The sequence below is a fragment of the Neolamprologus multifasciatus genome, chromosome 13 (assembly GCF_963576455.1).
Source record: "Neolamprologus multifasciatus chromosome 13, fNeoMul1.2, whole genome shotgun sequence".
In the NCBI taxonomy this organism is placed as follows: domain Eukaryota; kingdom Metazoa; phylum Chordata; class Actinopteri; order Cichliformes; family Cichlidae; genus Neolamprologus; species Neolamprologus multifasciatus.
In genome coordinates, this window is record NC_140451.1 from 9,923,069 (window position 1) to 9,941,447 (window position 18,379).

An 18,379-nucleotide genomic window follows, 5' to 3' on the forward strand; every position below is an offset into this window, starting at 1 on the left:
TAAGGATGACAATGAGCATGCCAATTACCTTATAAATACAACAGGTGACACCTACATAAAGCCCCAATTACATGCTTTTTTATGTCCAGTGTCTGTCAAGGCAGACTACAAGTTAATAAACATTAAAGAAAAAAATAGATTTATTATGTATGATGCCACTTCTGTTACCTATAATTTAACATTATGACATTATGGTGGTGTCTAAATGACAAGAGCCAGCTTAAATTTAGTCTCAAAATTCAGTGACTAAGCCAACACAGGTGACTGTGCTGCCATCTCACCTGTAACATTTATTATATTACTGGTGTCTGTCATTTTCACTGTATGCAGCTTCTATTGTCAGCTCCAAGGTGGTGCTGTGGTGGTGTGGACTGGCACCTGGTGCACTGCTGGAGATGCACCGTCACGCTGAGGTGACGAGGGAGAGGTTGCGTTTTAACCAGCTACGTGGCAGGGAGACAGGGAAGCGAACCGCCTCTTACAAAAGCCATTGGCTGGTAAACACCACAAGTGCTTTTCCCAAAAGATTTCACACAGCGCTGTTGCACACATAGGCAAATGAAAGTGCAGTTTTTAAAAGCAATCTTGCTACTCAGTTGTCAGATGATGCCACTTCTCTCTTTCGCCTGGAGGGCATGGGAATTTCTCCAGAACAAAGGGAAGCGATGCTTTGAGCAGGAAGAAAACAAAAGCTCTGACACAAATCAGCGCAATTAGAAACACTAATTGTAGTTCAACTGCCAGTGAGATCAGAGTTAATTGAGAGTGGCTTGTATTTTATCCACAGGACAGGTGTTAAATGGAAGAGACGGCGATCCACTTTATGGAAGATTTGCATCAGATTTGAGCTGCACTGATGGATTAAACAGCCACCCTCCCAGTCTCCCTTAGAGATAGGGTGAGAAGTTCGGCCATCCAGGAGGGGCTCAGAGTAGAGCCGCTGCTGCTCCACATCGAAAGGAGCCAGCTGAGGTGGTTTGGGCATCTGACAAGGATGCCCCCTGGGCGCCTCCTGGGTGAGGTGTTCCAGGCATGTCCCACCGGGAGGAGGCCCCGGGGCAGACCCAGGACACGCTGGAGAGATTATATCTCTCGGCTGGCCTGGGAACGCCTTGGCGTTCCCCCGGACAAGCTGGAGGAGGTGGCTGGGGAGAGGGAGGTCTGGGCCTCTTTGCTTAGGCTGCTGCCCCCGCGACCCGGCCCCGGATAAAGCGGATGATGGATTAAACAGATCTACTGCAAAAGAGACTCACAACACATAAAATCCTAATTTATTCACCATTACGGGCTTTGATGCGACTCAAAAGTAAATAAATAAATAAATTAAGCAAATCACCAGTTTTCCTTACTGTAACTTTATTGAAAAGGACTAAAACAATCGTACCTGTGCCTTTCAAGCTACATCCAGTGAAACCTTGGGATTTAATTATAATAGTCATGGTAATATCTAAAAGTTCGTGTTACAAACTGTAGCACATGGAGAATTGGTGCACGTTAAACTGCATCACCAAATTCTTATGAAGTGCTTTTGTTGGCACTTTACATACAGTCACCATTAACAGCATTACACTGTTATAATACATACATTTTCTACACCACAATGTATAACTACAATAATTATAAGAATAATAATAGAAAAAAAAAACATACATTCGTATCCCCAAACATCCAGGAAAGTTTTGCATATTTGCTAAAGTGTAAAGATTAAACACAAAAAGTTGATCTACCTTCACATTTGTTAACTATACAGTTTTGACTTAAATAGATTACAACATGGTCATGTGATGAGGTTTGATCAAAATGAACCCACTAGAACCCGATCAAGTGGATCAAAGGTTTCTAGATGAGTAAAAGCTATACAAGTTGGCTTGTGTGTAGGGCTGCCACAAATGATTATTTTGATAGTCGACTAGTCACCTATTATTTTTGCAATTAGTCAACAAATCAGATCGTGCATCCATTGGACGTAAAACGTACAGCTTATTGCCCCAGCATGCCTCTGCTCTTATATAACTATCATTAGCTTACAGCTTTAAGTGTTTAAGGTATGTGCTAACTAAAAATAAAGACAAGATGATAGTTTATTAAATTTTACTTAAATTTGCAGATTGTTTCGGTGAAGTTTAATAAACTCCTTGCTATCTAAAATATAACGGGAGTATATTCTCAAGCATCTCACACTTCTGATAATCAGTTGTCTTCTTGACGTTTATTCAGCTGTGTAAAAACTATAACTTTAATCTCAGCCAAACCGATTTACTGAGGAACAAATAAAATACTAAAAAAAAAAGCCAAACAATAACATTTTGAAGTTATCTAAGTGACTTATATACTTAACCTGAGTAGCGAAAGACTGCAGTGGGTTTGAAAACGATTTGCTGGGAGTCCGGTGTTCTCAGCGGCTCTAGTGAGCCTTGCCCCCGGCTAGCTATCGAGCTAGTGGGTAACAGACGTCTCCGAAAACGTCGGAGCGCTTTTGAAAATATGTGGTGTCTTGATAAACTGAGCAGATATTTGAGGTTTATACAGTTACATTCTCGCATGAAAATATGTTAAACGTTTATTTTGTGACCCAGAAAGAATAATAAGAGTAATATTAAAACTAACTAGCTGCCGCCATTGTTGTAAACTGAGCTGGGCTGCGCTATGAATTCTGGGACACCGCTTCTTCTTCTTCGGGGTTTAACGGCAGCTGGCATCCTTGTACATGCAGTGCTGCCATCTTCTGTTTCAGTCCGTTATTACACTCTTAAATCCTACTTATTCCTGCGTCTTTTGTGATCTTACAAAGCTTCAAACGACGCGTCAACTATTAAATCAGTCGTCAACGATTTTGATAGTTGATGTAATCGTGACTAGTCGACTAATCATGGCAGCCCTACTTGTGTGTAAGTGAGACATAATCAAAACATGTGGTCGACATGCAGGAATGACAAGAATTCAAACATCCATTTCATTGATTCGTAACATTAGAAAGTCTGAATGAACTGTGAAACCAATCACACACACATACACACAGACAGAAGTAGACCCAACATGTTTACATCAAAAAAGTAAATTTTAGGTCTCCATCATATTGGAGCCACTCATGTTTCATTGTGTTGGCCCCTGTGCAGGCGACGCCATTCACTCCTCTAAACTCGATGACGCTTTGCTAAATAGCGAGATCTTTTATAAACGCAGTCATCATTTCCTTCAAAACTGTGTGCCACATTACAAGCACCGTCAGGGGATTTAGCTGCAGCTTAAGTCTTAGTGTCTGGCAGCTGTATGTGGCCTATGGCAAGCAGCATCATATTATCAGTAAAAGACTACCAGGAGGAGGATTGTCAGATCCCCAACTGGAGCTTTATGTCATTTTCATCAAGAAGGAAAAAAAAAAAAAAAATCCCAGTGTATTTTCACTATTTGTTGAAACAGGGCGGAGATTTACCTACAACACATTTAAGGTGTACACTGATGCATATACACAATTAATAAACTTAAATTATGGTGGGGGGAAATTTTACTTTCAAGCATTTTAAGTGCTTTGCATATTCAGATTTATTGTATGAGAAACATTATGCAAAGAGCCAAGGAATATAGATGCAGATCTTTCCTTTTTTGGGGTGCAAAATATCTCTTTGCACTGTTGTTGTCAAACATAATTTCACAATGCTTTTCATTTAGATTTGTGTTTTCATATGACATCTACCAAAGCACCAAATTATGTTAAAGCATAAAGCAAATGTATCAATCAAGCTAAAAGACAAACTGACAACCAGAATCAATTAATTTGAACTAGTCACCCCCAGTTTTCATTCGAACTAAACAACCTGAGGGTACAAATGTACTGACATTATATATAATCTGAGAAAATATATTTTTGTTAGTTAATCGTCTGAACACAGGACCACATTATAGACTTGAGAGTTAGTCGCCCGAACACCACTCCCAAGCATGTGAAATAAATGATGAAAGTGAATCGCTTTTTGGAACTCAAGTAAAATAACACCTTCCCCAGGAAGCACAATTTCAAACATTTTACAAAATGTGTATAAACTCAAAAGCGCTTGAAGAAACATTGCGAGCGACTATACATAATGTACAATAGAATTCGTAAGAGCTTGAAAAGATCAATGAACACCTGGCAGCCCACCAATACAGGCTGGTTAAAGTGGTTAGTAAAGCCCAAAACATACGAGCCCAGGATTAACACTTCAGCTAAAGTTGGAAGGCAATCTTGGAAGGAAAGCTTGTCCATCATGGAAAGCAGATTCTCAGCCACAAAGCACTCATGATTCCAAAAAGCTAATTCAAACACTGTTACCATTGCAAAAAAACATACAGATAAAACATCAGCTAACCATTTTCGATACAAAGAAATAAACCCGATGCCTTTGTCACATCATCAGACAGAAAATATTAGCAGTAACTTCTTGTCCATAATGTGTCTGGGTAAAAAGAAATGGGATTAAAAAAGAAACAATAGAATAAAAACACACCTATGAAATGTTTTCTTTGGATACTCCAAATACTTTAAAGGCAAGCAAGGATCGATCACCTTGTTAGTGTACCGTATACATACATTTCGGACTTAAGTATTTCAAAGTCGCCCGCAAGACATTCAGTAACAGAAGGTTTTGGCTTTACGTTCGCACAGCATCCGATAAAATGACCACTTCCACAGCAGAAAGAAAGTAATAACTTTTGCATGCCAAAAAATGTGTTTGATGTAATGTTCATGAAAATGTAAATTGTGTTTGTGTTGAAATTCCACAGATCTAGTGTAGCAGTTTGCCTCATATGGGATTTGGTATCATACAGTGTAAAGGTCAAATATTTCCAAGACTGCAAAACAATTAAAAACTCATAAATAGTACAAAAACCACTAAACGGGATAAGATGGATCCTCCTCATGGCCTCATATATCAAACATCGCCTGATGCAGATGTTTGATATATTGTTAAACATGGCAACGATGAGTAAATGACAGTTATGTGACTATTAAACATGTTTAACACTGTGAATACAGCTGAAATAAACAATTATAGATGTAACCCTAACCATCACTAAATGACTATACTACAGGTTGCACAAGCCATAGACTGTATAAAAGAAAAATTTAGCCCTGGGTCTAAAATCAAAGCCAGCCACCATTTTTTGTTTTCCAATGACCAGCAGGAGATCATTATATCATTAGAAAAATGTTTCTAATGTTTTAATTACCAACTTCAAGCCTGTTAAATCAAGTGTGGCATTTTTAAAAAACTTTTTTTTTTAACTTAACCCTACGATTTATCAATTTGTTAGCATATGATGCCCTTTGATCACCAAGTTTGGCTTCAGAGATGGCTAAACAGCTGGAGCTGTAGTCTCAGAATGGGGGTTTCCACAAGCCAAAAGCTCTAAGTGACACCACAGTGGCTATATCCATCCATTTTTCTACAGTCTATGGCACAATCACACATAAAAAGTGGCTTTATCCAAGAACAACCTTACTTAAGAACCAGCAGCTGCCCTGTAGCTGTAGCATTTGGTCAGGACAAACGGATAAATTAAAATTAAGGAGCATGGTTTAACATAGAAACCCTAACCCTTAAAGTGAAATGAGAACAGTTAGCTTCTCATGGTTAACATGTTATCTAAATGGCAATCACTGGTTATTTACCCTGAAACGTATTAGTGAATTCTCATTAGCACCCCATAAAGTGGTAAGACACACAGTACATAGTGAATTTGAGCCTAAAATAGGAAATATATATGCATGAATTTTTGTTTTAGTTACAGTTTTTTCACAACAGGATAGGTCGTGGGAGGGGGTATGGGAATACAGTGTCGCTTTTAACATCAGGTACCTTACAAACCCATTGTAAATGAGCTTTAAAAATAGATACGTAAAAATGACTGAGCATATACCCACATGTGCAGATGGTAGCATTAACACAATCTTGAGCAAAAATAAAAAGTATGAAAAAGAGGAAGGCTGTTCAATCAGTAACAAAGAACTCCAAGCTTTTTTATCAAATCAACATAAAGAGAGGAGTTTTACTCCAACATGTGATTAAAATGTAAACAAGACCATTACCAGCAGAATATAAAGCATTACCTTCAATATGATTATTGCACTTAAAGTAAAAATTATCACCTCCAACCGGGGACTTTAAGAGCCTTGGTCAAAGAAAATTAAATGATAGTCATCACAATAAGAGTAAAAAATAAAATGTCAGTAACTGATAAAAGGAATGTGCATTTGTTCTTGAGGAGAAAAAAAATGCACACCTCAGGAAGCTAGAGACAAACCAGGCTTCCAGGAACTGTCAGCAAATTCTTACAACCATCTTCCAGTGTTTCTAAGAAAATACATCAATCACTAAAGCTGAATGTGTCCACATCTGCACCACGAGGCAGGCTGGGGACAAAAAGCTGATGCCGTGACGTGCACCTCAGTTTAAGTGGCAAGTTTTGGACTTGCACTTTGATTGTAACGCAGTACCTACAGCTTCATCTTATAAACCTGTAGACCATCTCTCAGCAAACAGCACATAACTGTGACTACAACATCTGGTAAACACGAATTTGGCAGCATTTGCACCGTAAGAGCTTCTCAGCAGCTGATGGCAGCTGTGTGTGCAACAGACCTGTGTTGGTTTACAAGTACAGTACAGCTAAACATAGTTGGTGTGAAAAGATTTGATGTGACTTCAATAAGCTGAATGTCTCCTGTTTAAGTACCTAAGAATACACTCCAAGAAGTAATCATGAGCAAAATTATAACACGGAATTATAAGAATGCAAAACAAGACCAAAACCTGTATGACCTACATATTAAAAAAATAAAAAAGCCTAGAAAAACTAACCACTGAATAGTAACTCAATAATTGATCAGTTCTATTTGTTCCCACTCACTTTAACACCTGATAACGATTCGTGAGCTATTGCTAAACCTTCATTAGTACCTTTTCATCCTGGGTCATTTTTTCTACTTTTTGGAAAGTTTGCCCGCCTTCTTTTTTGGCTCATAGGGTGTCCGTAAAATACTCGGCGTTTCCTCCATGACGCGTACCAGCAGGTTATCAATGTAATCCTCCAGTTCCCTGATGTGGGCATCTTTCTTTTTCACCACTTCTTTCTGTTTGATGAGTTCCTGCACAACCTCTTCAAAAGACAAGTTGCTATAGGCAGCCACGCTTTCCTGTGTCACCTCCTGAAAGTGGAAAACAAAGAAATGATCATGACCATGTTGTGCATACATATGTTTTGTAAAAGGGGGCTTAAATCTTTGACGATCGGGGCACCAATAAGTCTTTATGCTCCATCATTGCTGACTAATTAGGCTGTTTGGCACAGAGTCACATGTTTATCTTTTGTTGTGCTACTAATAAAGGCTAACTGAGGATAGTAGGGTTTTAGCTCTGACCTGGTCAATGAATTCGGTAATAAACATTCTGATTTACACTAGCGCCTGAAGATTTACTGTTTGGCTGATATTGGCCTATCACACATGTGACCACAGGGAAGTTTTTCTTTTGATCCTTGAAGAACAAAATGCAGAAACGGATGTTGGAGGCAATTCTCAATTGTTTCATTAAAGTTTGAAAGATGAACCTGACCCCTCAGACAACAGTCTCAGTGGACAGGTGGCTGTCAAGAAGTCATTCTTGAGGAAAGTTATTATACAATTTACACAAGAACTGACCTGAAAATCAGTGGCAACAGATCTTATGGAGTGAGGAATCCAAATTTGGAATTTTTGGTTGTAATCGTCATATATATGTATGGAAGTGGTCAGAAGAGAGGTAAGTGTAAGCTCCTTCATGCTTTCTGGTGATTGAGTCTCTGTCAAAACTGATAAAATTATGAATGCAGAAAGGTTTTTGCAAAAAGCTTCCCTCAGACAATTATAGAATAAAGGTGGTCATATCAAAAATTGACTTTCAAGGTTGTTAGAATTGCACAAATTCTGTTTTAACTTATACTGTATTTCCATGTATGTTTGCACATTTTTCAGTAAATCAAATAATGCCAGTAGGAACATGACTTTTGGACAGTAACCTATCTAAAGGTGAAAAACAAGCACCCTATAAGGTCCCTTATAGCTTAACTACTCTATTAGGACTTAGCTTTGACACTACAGCACATCTTTGTCTTTGCTTTCTAGTGTTAAAAACACATACTCTTTAATTCAAGACGACTCGGGCAAAAACTCCAAATAATCTGCCAGTACTTAACAATAAAGATTACCAAAACAATTTAATCTTTGTTTTGAGGGGGAAATGCCAGGCTGCATATTTCTACAAATAAAGGTCACGCTAATAAATGCCAAAATACGAATGCAACCCAAGCCCAGCTTTGCTCTTTGAGGACAATCTAGTTGGACAGAGCAGGGTGGTACAGTATGTGCAGATCATATTGCGCGGGTATGAGAGGAGCTGTAATCGTTTTTAATGAGGGACCACTTTATCGCTTCAGTGCTGGGCATCCTCCCCTGAACGGATAGAACAGCAAAGCCTTCACCCTGTTTAAAATACCACACTTATCAGCTTCCACTCCCATGCACCATTCAAGCCTTCACTGCTGGGTAAAGACAATGCAGAAAGAGCTGGAGCAGGACTGCTTACCAGGTATCTTATCGCTTCTAACAGCATAGAGGCTACTGTGGGGCGACACAAACCAAAATGAAATATTTGCCACAGAGATTAAATGTCCAACGTAAGGAGGGTTTCAGGAACAGAGCTCGGTAACCTATTCCTCACACAAACACACCTACCCCCCAAAAAAAGCCATCTCACTGAAAGATACTGCACTTAAGCCATCGGAGAGGGAATAAGAGAGCAGACAGCCATATGGAAGGATGCTGGTTTCACGTACAAGCGTGTATACATGCACACACTCGCTTTCCCTCTCACATGCACACACACACATATATATATATATATACACACACCCCCACGGCATAATAATCAGGAGCTTTAGTGGTTGGTGACAAAGGCCTGGAAATGACCATGAACTGGCAAAGTAATGATGACCATTTTTCTGCGATCAGTAGTGAGGAGAAGATAAGGCGCACACTTGGCATTCTCCAGTTGTGTCATTACAGTTTCTAATGAGCTCAGCTTTGAGAATCTAAAAGCTCAGTCCTTTGAAATCTCTCACTGCCCTCCCTCCCTCCTGCGTGTAGTTAATTAGGGCCTTGAAGCAGAGGAAATGGGAGCTGCCATTTCTGCGAGGCACAGCGGCATGCACGGGGGCACATGTGTGGATACCGACAGCCCTCAACACCCACAAAGAAAGGTGAGGAAAGCCATTATCAGCATTCTCCTTCTCATTTAGGCATCACTTCGGCTATTGCTCCCCCTGCTCCTTCATCTATATCAGTTTTGCTGTGTAACAGTCTGCGAATTTTAACTACTGAACAACTAGCAACTACTAAAGAGTTAAAAACTTTATCTACAAATAAGGTAAAAATGATATCTTTAAGTATTTCTGTGCCCTGCCTCATAAAAAACCCCAAACAAACAGCAATTAAACAATCTGTGCACATCACTACAACTGACCTTACAGGCCGAAATTTCACACCACTTCAAACTATGATTAGATCGGACATGATGACCGATGTGTGCAGCTGCTAATTAGTTGAATGGCACGTCTGAGTTTTCAGGGGTCTCACAAATCAATGTCACCAGCTGCTTAAGAGTCCTCAATAACAAAATCTGCTCAGCATTACATATAAAATGTACACAAATGTAACTGTTGCACTCTTTTTTTCCCTCTACACTTTCAGCCAGTCAGGTAATATGAAACTATATCACTTTCTAAAACATATTCTTACTATTTTTTTGTCCTTCTTCTTCTGGCCAAAGGTGATGTTGGGTCCGGTTAATTTTTTGTCACTGCAAAACAACCAAATGCAAAGTTAGTAATCACATTAAAGCATTGCACTCTGTATTTTAGCAGACTTTTGCAAATATAGAAGCTCTGATGTACTCATGTCCTGCGCTAGGAGAATAATAATAAATACATTAACAAGGAATAAATAATAAACTTGAAAACACCTTTTTTCACCCATGCACTACATTACAAATGACCGCTGAGCTAGTGTATGACAAAGGCAGCAGTAAAGATGATGGACTAGTGCCTACAGAGATAAGTGGTTAATTGGGTGGTCTATCTCTTCAGGGGATCTCATTACTATAGCTCAGAGGGCTCTGTTATCAAACCCAGGCACTCTAAAGAGCCACTAATGACACCTTCCACTCTGATAAACCAGAACTTAGCTACAGTGCTCACCAACTCTTTATGTAACACCGGAAAAAGATGTAACTGGCTCAGTGGAAATGTTTAAATAATATTTGACAACATAATGAGAAAGAGAGCGAGAGAGGGTCTATCAGAAAGTAGATTTCAATCAACAAGGTATTGAGAACTTTACTGGAATGTCAAGCAAATATCCTGTGGAGCAGTGACTATTCCGTTGGCATTCCAAGATGATGTTTTGGGATTTTGAGATTCCTTGATTGTGATGAAAAAGACACAAGTAGCATGCTGCAATCATTGCTCTGCAGGAGCCGAAAACGGACTTTGTCTTTGTTTTAATAAGACAACATACATTTTGTTTTTAAGTGTGTTCTCTTGTAAATTTCTGCGTTTTTTTCTTTTTTTTTAGAAAAAACTCCCATTGTTATTCCTGACTGGGACAAGAAAAGAAAAAGTCAAATAAAGTGATGATGCTAATATAGCCAATAAAGCTAACTTAACCACAAATACAAACAAAAACAGGACAACCTGGCTTTGTAGTTGGAGCTGAATGGGTTAGTGTCTGCTTGCGAGTCTCCACTAAAGGGGTTTGGGGAACGCAGATCTCCAGAGCTCCCTGAACGCCCCCCATTGCTGGTCTTGCGGCCTTCCTTCTTTCCTGTCACGCGTTCCAGTAGGCTGACCTTCTCCTTTTTCTCCTTCCGCTCTGGTCGGTCCCACAGCTGCCCGTGCTCCCCCTCAAATGGGTTGCGGTTGCGTGGGAGCGTGGCATACTTCTGTGGCAGGGTGTCAGTGATATCAGTGAAAGGGTCACCGTGTGCTTCGTCGTCCTGGAAGCCTGGCACCTCACTCTGGGAACGCCTGTGAGGGCCACCTGTACTTCCTACAAGATAAATTAGAAATGTAATAAGAAACAAAATATGTTTTTTTTGTTTGTTTTTTTTTGGGGGGGGGGGGGTTAGTGTTTTGTTAAAAGGGATTGGGTGAACTCAATTCATCATCAGTTTAGACATAGAAGAAATGATTAAAAAAAACACTTGTACCATTCTTTGAGGTGGTCAAGCAGCCTATCCAACTAATATTTTATCAGCACTGGTTTACATGAGTCTGCCATACAGTTTTATATATTTTTACGTCTGCCCTTTAACCTCTACAACTGCATTCAGACCTTTAGAACTTGAGGTTGGTTTCCCCTCCACCTCAAGGCAAAGAAACTTTCAATACAAATTCAAACTTATCACAGGGTACTGATTATCTACCCGTTGATTATCTGTACCCTTAGTGGACAAGAGATGACTTATTGATAATGTAAATCAGATAAATATGATAACTGTCTGACTGCAGCTTCACTTGGTAAGAATAAGAATTTTACTGTTTTATCACAAAACTACCACATTGCATCTGTGGAGTCCAGCATGATTAAAATCATAGATATTATATTTTTAAATATAATGATGCAGAAGTGTGCAAGTGAGCCATGTTTTTCATTCAGGTTTGAAAACCCAAAAGACGAATTTATAGGTAAAAGTGAAGCAGTAACATAAATAAGTAGCTGGTCAAATCCAAATGGCAAACCCTGGATTGGGTATTTGGTCTTGAAAATGAACACCTCCACTCATTAACGAGTGTTTTTCTTTATGTTGTGAATAAAATACTGTGTCAATATATAGAACCAGAAGAATCAGTGTGATCACAACAGTTAAAAACTAGCAACAGCAAAAATAAAGAAAAATATCTTCTTCTTTTTTTTGTTATTATCACTAAACTTATTTTTCACTCTGACATGTTACATTTTAACAGCACATTCTAGTGAACATCTCACCTTTACTATAAGAATCACAACTACTGTTTGCATGAGTTACAGCTGCACTAACTTTGCAGAAAGAACTGGTAAATTGGAGACTGGTTGAGATGGAAAATTTTAGCTTAAAAACAGAAAACGACTAAAATGTCAAAGACTGACATAAATGGCCTACATTACTACCTTATTGAGTTGAGACATTGCACATGTACAATGAAATTGTGGATTAACACTATAAGAGCCATATATTTGTAACAAACAAACACTAAAACATTGTCCTGACAGACAGGATGCCACAATGCACCACAGTGTCATTCTGACTATTCTCTATAATTTTAACACTTAAGATTGAGTCTTCACTGAAATATTTTGGATCCCAGTCGACTGCTTAAACCACTTTCCCCCGTTCTTATAAACACAATAACGAAAATGCACCGGCAGCTTCAGTTAATATGAGAACTGGTTTTAAAACAGTATCAAAATCCTCTTCAGAGATCGCTCTAGCAGCAATAAAAGTATACCAAACCAAAAAGGGACAAATGTACTACTGTGTATGGATACAAAACTACTGTGAAAAACAGAAGCGTTGGTCCTCACCACTCTCCTCTATGGAGTTCATGGAATCCAGTTTGGGTCGAAAGTGGGTCCCGATGAGATCTGACATGGAATGCGCTGCAGAGAGTTTATGGGCCCCAGCGAGTAGCGGTCTCTTGACTTTTGTTTCAGGCTGGGATTGACGTTCTGGTGCGCCGGACTGACGGCTGGGCTCCGAATCACACACGGCGGACCGAGGCAAGATGGCTGAAGAAGCGTCACCGAAGCCGCTGTCGTGTTTTCGACCCTTCACTTTGTTCTTAAGTTTGGAAAAAGGCGAGCGGGGCTTTTCCTTCATGGAGAGGTCAAACATGCTGGCCGTCATGTTGTTCCTCATGAACTGAATGCTGACTTGAATGCGACCTCGTTCTTTCCTCTTCTTCCCGGGCTTGGACTCCAAGGAATACCAGCTAAAAATGAGAGTGCAGGAAGCTTAAGCTGAGCAAATTCAATGAGACAATTTATATAAAAAGAGCAGGGTTTATAGAAATCCTCTGAGTTGATTACGCATAATGCAACATAATTCAGCAAGACAGGGATACAAAGTCAGAATGTGGTAAAAGTCCTTACACGATCAAACAATATGACAAATGGAAAAATAGCCCTCATTCCTTCTAATGGGCTTTACATACATCTTTATGGCTACTACTGAAAAGGCTAATTTGAGAAGACTAATCCAAAGGCGACACACAAATGCAGGGGCTTAAATCATTTGAACTTTTTTATGACACATATGAGAACACAAATTTATAACTCAAAGGATAAACATTCTTTGCAAACTGAACCTAAAAAAATAAATTGTCTGCTGCCGAATAATACAGACCATTTCAGGCTGTTTTTTGGCTCCTATTTGTTTAACCTCTCTGCTTTTTTCAACTGGAAGTAATGGGATTTATGCCTTCGCTCTGAGCGAAATAAAGTGGCATTTGCACAAATCTGGCCTTTGTTCAGAAATGCAACGACAAGCAATTGGGAAACTGCAAAGCCACATCGCAGGCTTTGCACACAACAGTTCATACATGCTAATGAGACACATCCTCTGTATTAGAGGGCCTGTGAAGGAGGCCATTAGGAAACCAGCATCAGGATGAAACAAGCGTCAATATTTTCTCACTGCCTTTGCCACAAACATGGAATATATTCTAAAATGGGATGCTTTATCAGTATAACCAAGTCAAAAAAAAAACATATTTGCTTAAGTGTATCTGCTTGACTACAATTACTGATATTTTCTTCTAGATTTAAATGAAGATTTATAGTACTCCTTGCAGTCTGACATGAAATTTGAGTTATCAATCAATTGATTTTTTTTTTGCTGGTATTAGCTTTATAAGAAATCACAGCTGCTGAACGCTATTTTAAGCAGTCTAGCTCGCATCCCAGAAGCCTCAGTCATGAAAGGCCTTGTTGGGGCCAATTCCCAGGCTGCGCGCCATGCTCCGCCTGATCAGTAGCCACAGCATGCCGCTGCCGTGGGGCCGAGCCTGCACCTCACGTGTGTCTCAAGGCCAAGATAAACCTCCCTGTGCTTGGAACCACAATCCTCCCACTCCGGTCCAAGCCGCTGGGAAACTCCTCACAATCAACAAACACAGGTGTGCGATAATTATGGGCTGCCTTCTCAGATATCAGTACGGGCTTTCCTCCCCTATATGCCAGTTCAAAAACACTGCGGATGGGCCGTGGTGAACAGAGACCCTCTGTGGAGTGTGGGTATAGTATCGAGAGCCCTGGCATCATTGTCAAGTATGGCTGCGGCGTAGGTATTAGGCCAGCAAGCAACACGGCGATATCCGTTACAGAACCACTGCTGAAAAAGTGCACAGCCTCAAGGTGCATCAGTTGAGGCACCTAAATAAATAAAACCCGTTCACACTGATTATAACATATTGTGATTCTTCCAACTGATGGGCAAAGAGGAAGTCAGCTAATGTCCTTCCCCCCCGAAACGTGCAGTGAGCTAATTAACACCAGATCCAATTTGGTTTCGCAGTTCCTGTTTGCTTAATGTAGGGTTAAGAAATGTGTGTGTGTGTGTGTGTGTGTTGGACTTGTGAGGCTCATCAACCAAAGTTTAGCCAAACACAGCAGAGTCTCTCCAAGCTCTGATGGTTTACACTGTGTTAGTTTATTTGAATCTACATCTATACATCGATCTCTCTCCTCAAATCTTTTTTCAGTAACTGTAAAGAGGACAAACCTTATTCTGGCATGGCTTTACTTGAAGGTAACCAAGCAGCCTTAACAAGTCACCCAATTATGACTCATAGAGACGCCCACTATTGTCCACCAATATATTGGCATAGATAAATATCTGTTTCCAAACTGGAATGTATTTTGTGCCAAGAAAGGCACAATGCATAGAGGCCAGATTTTAACTTGAGGGGAACTAAACTGTACAGAAACAAGCCAAGATTTAATCCCAGGTGTCTTTGGCTCTGAAGGAGAGACCATCTTTCATTCACACCTTTGAAAAAACAAAAACAAAAAATGGAGTATAGGAGTGGCTAACAAGACATGTTTGTCCAGCTCCACTAGTTTCAGTTAGGTCAACTGGTGTCAGTAATTACTCTAAAATAATCTCTCTGCAGCGTAGGCCAATCCATTGCTAAGCCTCAAACAATACAGTGTCATGAAGATGGAGAAAAAAAAAAAAGTACAACCAACATGTCCTTGCTAACTGAGCATGAAAGTGTGTCACTGGTGTGCTAAATAATTTTAAAGTGAAGTGCTTCTGTTAGAGCATTTCATTTACTCTGCTCTTAACATTAAAACTTGTGTATCTAATAAAGTGTATTTCTAAACCAAGTGCACAAAGAAAATAAAGGGCAACGCAATGGTATTTAAATCATGTGGAGCAACAGGGTTGGGTCATGACCTTAATTGAGACCACAGTGCAGAATATAACACGCAAAAGACAGCACATTTGTGAAGTCTACTATGGCAGTAATACTTGTGGCAAATGTGACAAATAACAACTGACTTAGCTCATGGTGTAATCCACTTATGACTGGAAAGGCTGTGGAAATATTTTCCACTTCCTCTCAAAGGTCTGTCGCTATACCAACAAGACACTACAGACTAAAGACCCTGAATAATGTACATGTGATGCTAATGTCTAAGAACTATACTATATAAAAACATGCTGTATGTCCCATGATTTTTGTTAGTGTTAAAACCGCCCCAGGTCGTCTCTTAAAGGGAAACTATTGACCTTGCAATCACTGCAAAAACTGCTAACAGTAGTATTTCTGTCCCAGAAAATCTGAAGGAATTATATTTTCCAAAAAGTATATATACCATAAATATCAGAGAGCAAAAATACATGGTTATAACATAAGTACCTCATTCTTAAGTGCTGGTTGTTAGCACGTTAAAATGAGGATACAATAATCATTCTTGGAGCTCCCTGCAGTAGTGCTTATGCCCCAAAAAAACTTCTCAAAGAACCATTGTGACATTTTGTGATATCTAATAGACTTTTATAGTTTTTTTTTAATACTTACTCTGTTTTCTTTCTCTCCTTGTTATCAAAGATTTCATTAAGATTTATGCACTTCTGACCCAGAAACTTGTCCATCCCAACCAAAGAGCGATGCATCACTATGAAGCAGAGTTCATACACTTCTGGGTTGCCCTCCAAAAGTAGGCCAGGTAATTCAAAGGAGGCTTCTTCCCTCCACACAGGGTTAAGGGTCTTCTCTGCCACTGATGTTGAGTACTTCTCCTTGCCCAGCTGGATGATAGTGTAGGCATCATTGGTGCCATTTTTGCCTTTGGCCTGTAAACCAGTTGCTTGAAGAACAGTGGCTTGGACATGGGTTGGAAACCACTTTTGAGACTGCTCGCCCAGTGACATTGTAAGCACTGACTGTTAACTGAAATCCATTCAAAATAAAGCCAAATGTAATTTATGCAGCAATTTTTTTCAGTGAGTGCGACATGCAAGAAGCAGCAATCATGATTCACTATAGTTTGACATCAGCGTTTAGCAGCACTTTTTACAGTGGACCATAAGTTTGACAAACTGAGCAAGTCTCATCTTCTGTCAGATCACAGATGTCCAAGCCACTGCTGAGTCATCTGCAAGAAAACAGAACAGAAAGAAACAGGAAAACATTATCATTTTTGCCAAGAATGAAAGCCTGGCTTATGAAGACACAGAGAGAACTAATATTAAAGCAGGCAGCCTGCTAATAATTTGATGGCAGCCACTTTGGAAGTAATACGGCTAAGCAGAAATCACATTTTGCACTGTATGATTTGCACAATATCTTTAAATATATGTCCCTAAGATGGAGGTTCAAGGCAGATATTGATGATCTCATCCAGTGACACATTTTGGTGTCATTGTCACTGAATTAGTGAGTCACTCAGTGAGATATGGAGCGACCGTTTCATGTATTATTTTCAAATTAGTTTAGACTGAAAATAGAGGTTTTGACTGAGATTAAGAAGCTGTGCACATATTCAAGTAAAGCAGTCATGGGCTGTGGCTCTAGATAACTCTAGATGACGCATTGACGCAGGTATACATGAAAGAAGTGGTGTAAGTAGCCACGTAAGTCAGCAATGCCCCTTTAAGTGAGCGTCTCTCCACAGGTTTGTCAAAAGTAAATATTACTAAACTGATTACAACAATTAAATGATGCGAGGCAATATTAAATTGTCACTTTTTCGTAAGGCTTTGTTAGGGGTAAATTCAGTTAAGACTGGAGGACAACGTTAGCATTATGCGGCTAGCTGGTGGGCACACAGAGAGCATCACACACAAGCACACAGCTTCTTACCTCGGTGTCATTTTCACCAACACCACATGGACATTCAGCGCTTCAGCTCGGCACAAACTCTTCCCACAAACACGCTCATGCGACACTTTCGGCTAATCTTCGCTGAACTTACTGTTGTTGTTGCAGTCCATTACTGCTCACTGCTGACGGCCAGTGGCGAGATTGACTTCCTAGTCTGACATCACTTCCGGTTCACCCCGGTGAAAGTTGAGGTGTCAAAATAAGGTGATAGCGCTCGCTCGCGCGTTCTAAGGGAATTAGATAAGTGAAGGAATATAAAAAAAATTCAGTGAAAGCTGCATAAATATCCAAAGGCGAAGAAAAATCTAAAAAACAAAAACAATGCAGCATAACCGAAGAATGTTCTCCATACTCGATACTGGTGCTGGGTTGTGGGTATACTGTACAGGTAAGAAGCAATGACAGGATATATAAATATGTATAAATTTTTAGCAAACACACTTTCTGTGAGATATTGTTGCGCATGTGTGTGCACAGCGTGCGTGTGCTCGCGCGTTTTCTTGAGAGGTAAATCATACAAACATGGGAAGTGCTTTTGTCTCATGAGTGGGACATGGAGGTACCGATAAGGGGTTCACTTGAATGAACACAGACATGCTTGTCACCCCACTTGACAAGTGCATCTTAACCAAACACACCTGCCTGTGTGGGGTTTTATCGTTCTGCCGCAACCAGTGCAGTATGTACACACCACTGGCCCTAGGCTCCGGCTGGGCCATCCATCAAACTGAGATTATTGCACTTATCTAGAGTACATCTCTGAATGAAATGCTAAGGCTTAGTGAAATATTAGGCTGTACAAAAATGTGAGTCAGATAGCATTTAATACATTCGTGGATCTCACCCTCATGTTTTACATTAGCTGTTCCATTAGGTGAATATGAAAGTACAATGTCTCTTTGTAGCTGTGGCTTTAAAGCATTTAGAAGTGGCCAAA

General features: G+C 39.8%; 1 protein-coding gene across 2 annotated transcripts in view; it reads right to left on the minus strand.

Moving 5' to 3' along the window:
- rab11fip2 (RAB11 family interacting protein 2 (class I)) overlaps window positions 1–17,614 on the minus strand; it is a 39,731-nt gene extending 22,117 nt beyond the window's left edge. For both annotated transcript variants that reach the window (XR_014877735.1, XM_085183475.1), the window contains exons 1-6: window positions 17,422–17,614; window positions 16,138–16,714; window positions 12,635–13,041; window positions 10,765–11,119; window positions 9,812–9,872; window positions 1–7,186 (exon numbers count right to left, since the gene is read on the minus strand). The exon at window positions 1–7,186 is cut by the window's left edge. Coding sequence is in view for 1 of the 2 variants with exons in the window: in XM_085183475.1 (XP_085039601.1) it covers window positions 6,962–7,186; window positions 9,812–9,872; window positions 10,765–11,119; window positions 12,635–13,041; window positions 16,138–16,490 (1,401 nt within the window). In the remaining variant the exon portion in view is untranslated. The remainder of the gene's footprint in view (window positions 7,187–9,811; window positions 9,873–10,764; window positions 11,120–12,634; window positions 13,042–16,137; window positions 16,715–17,421) is intronic.
- Between the last annotated feature and the right edge of the window lie 765 nt (window positions 17,615–18,379).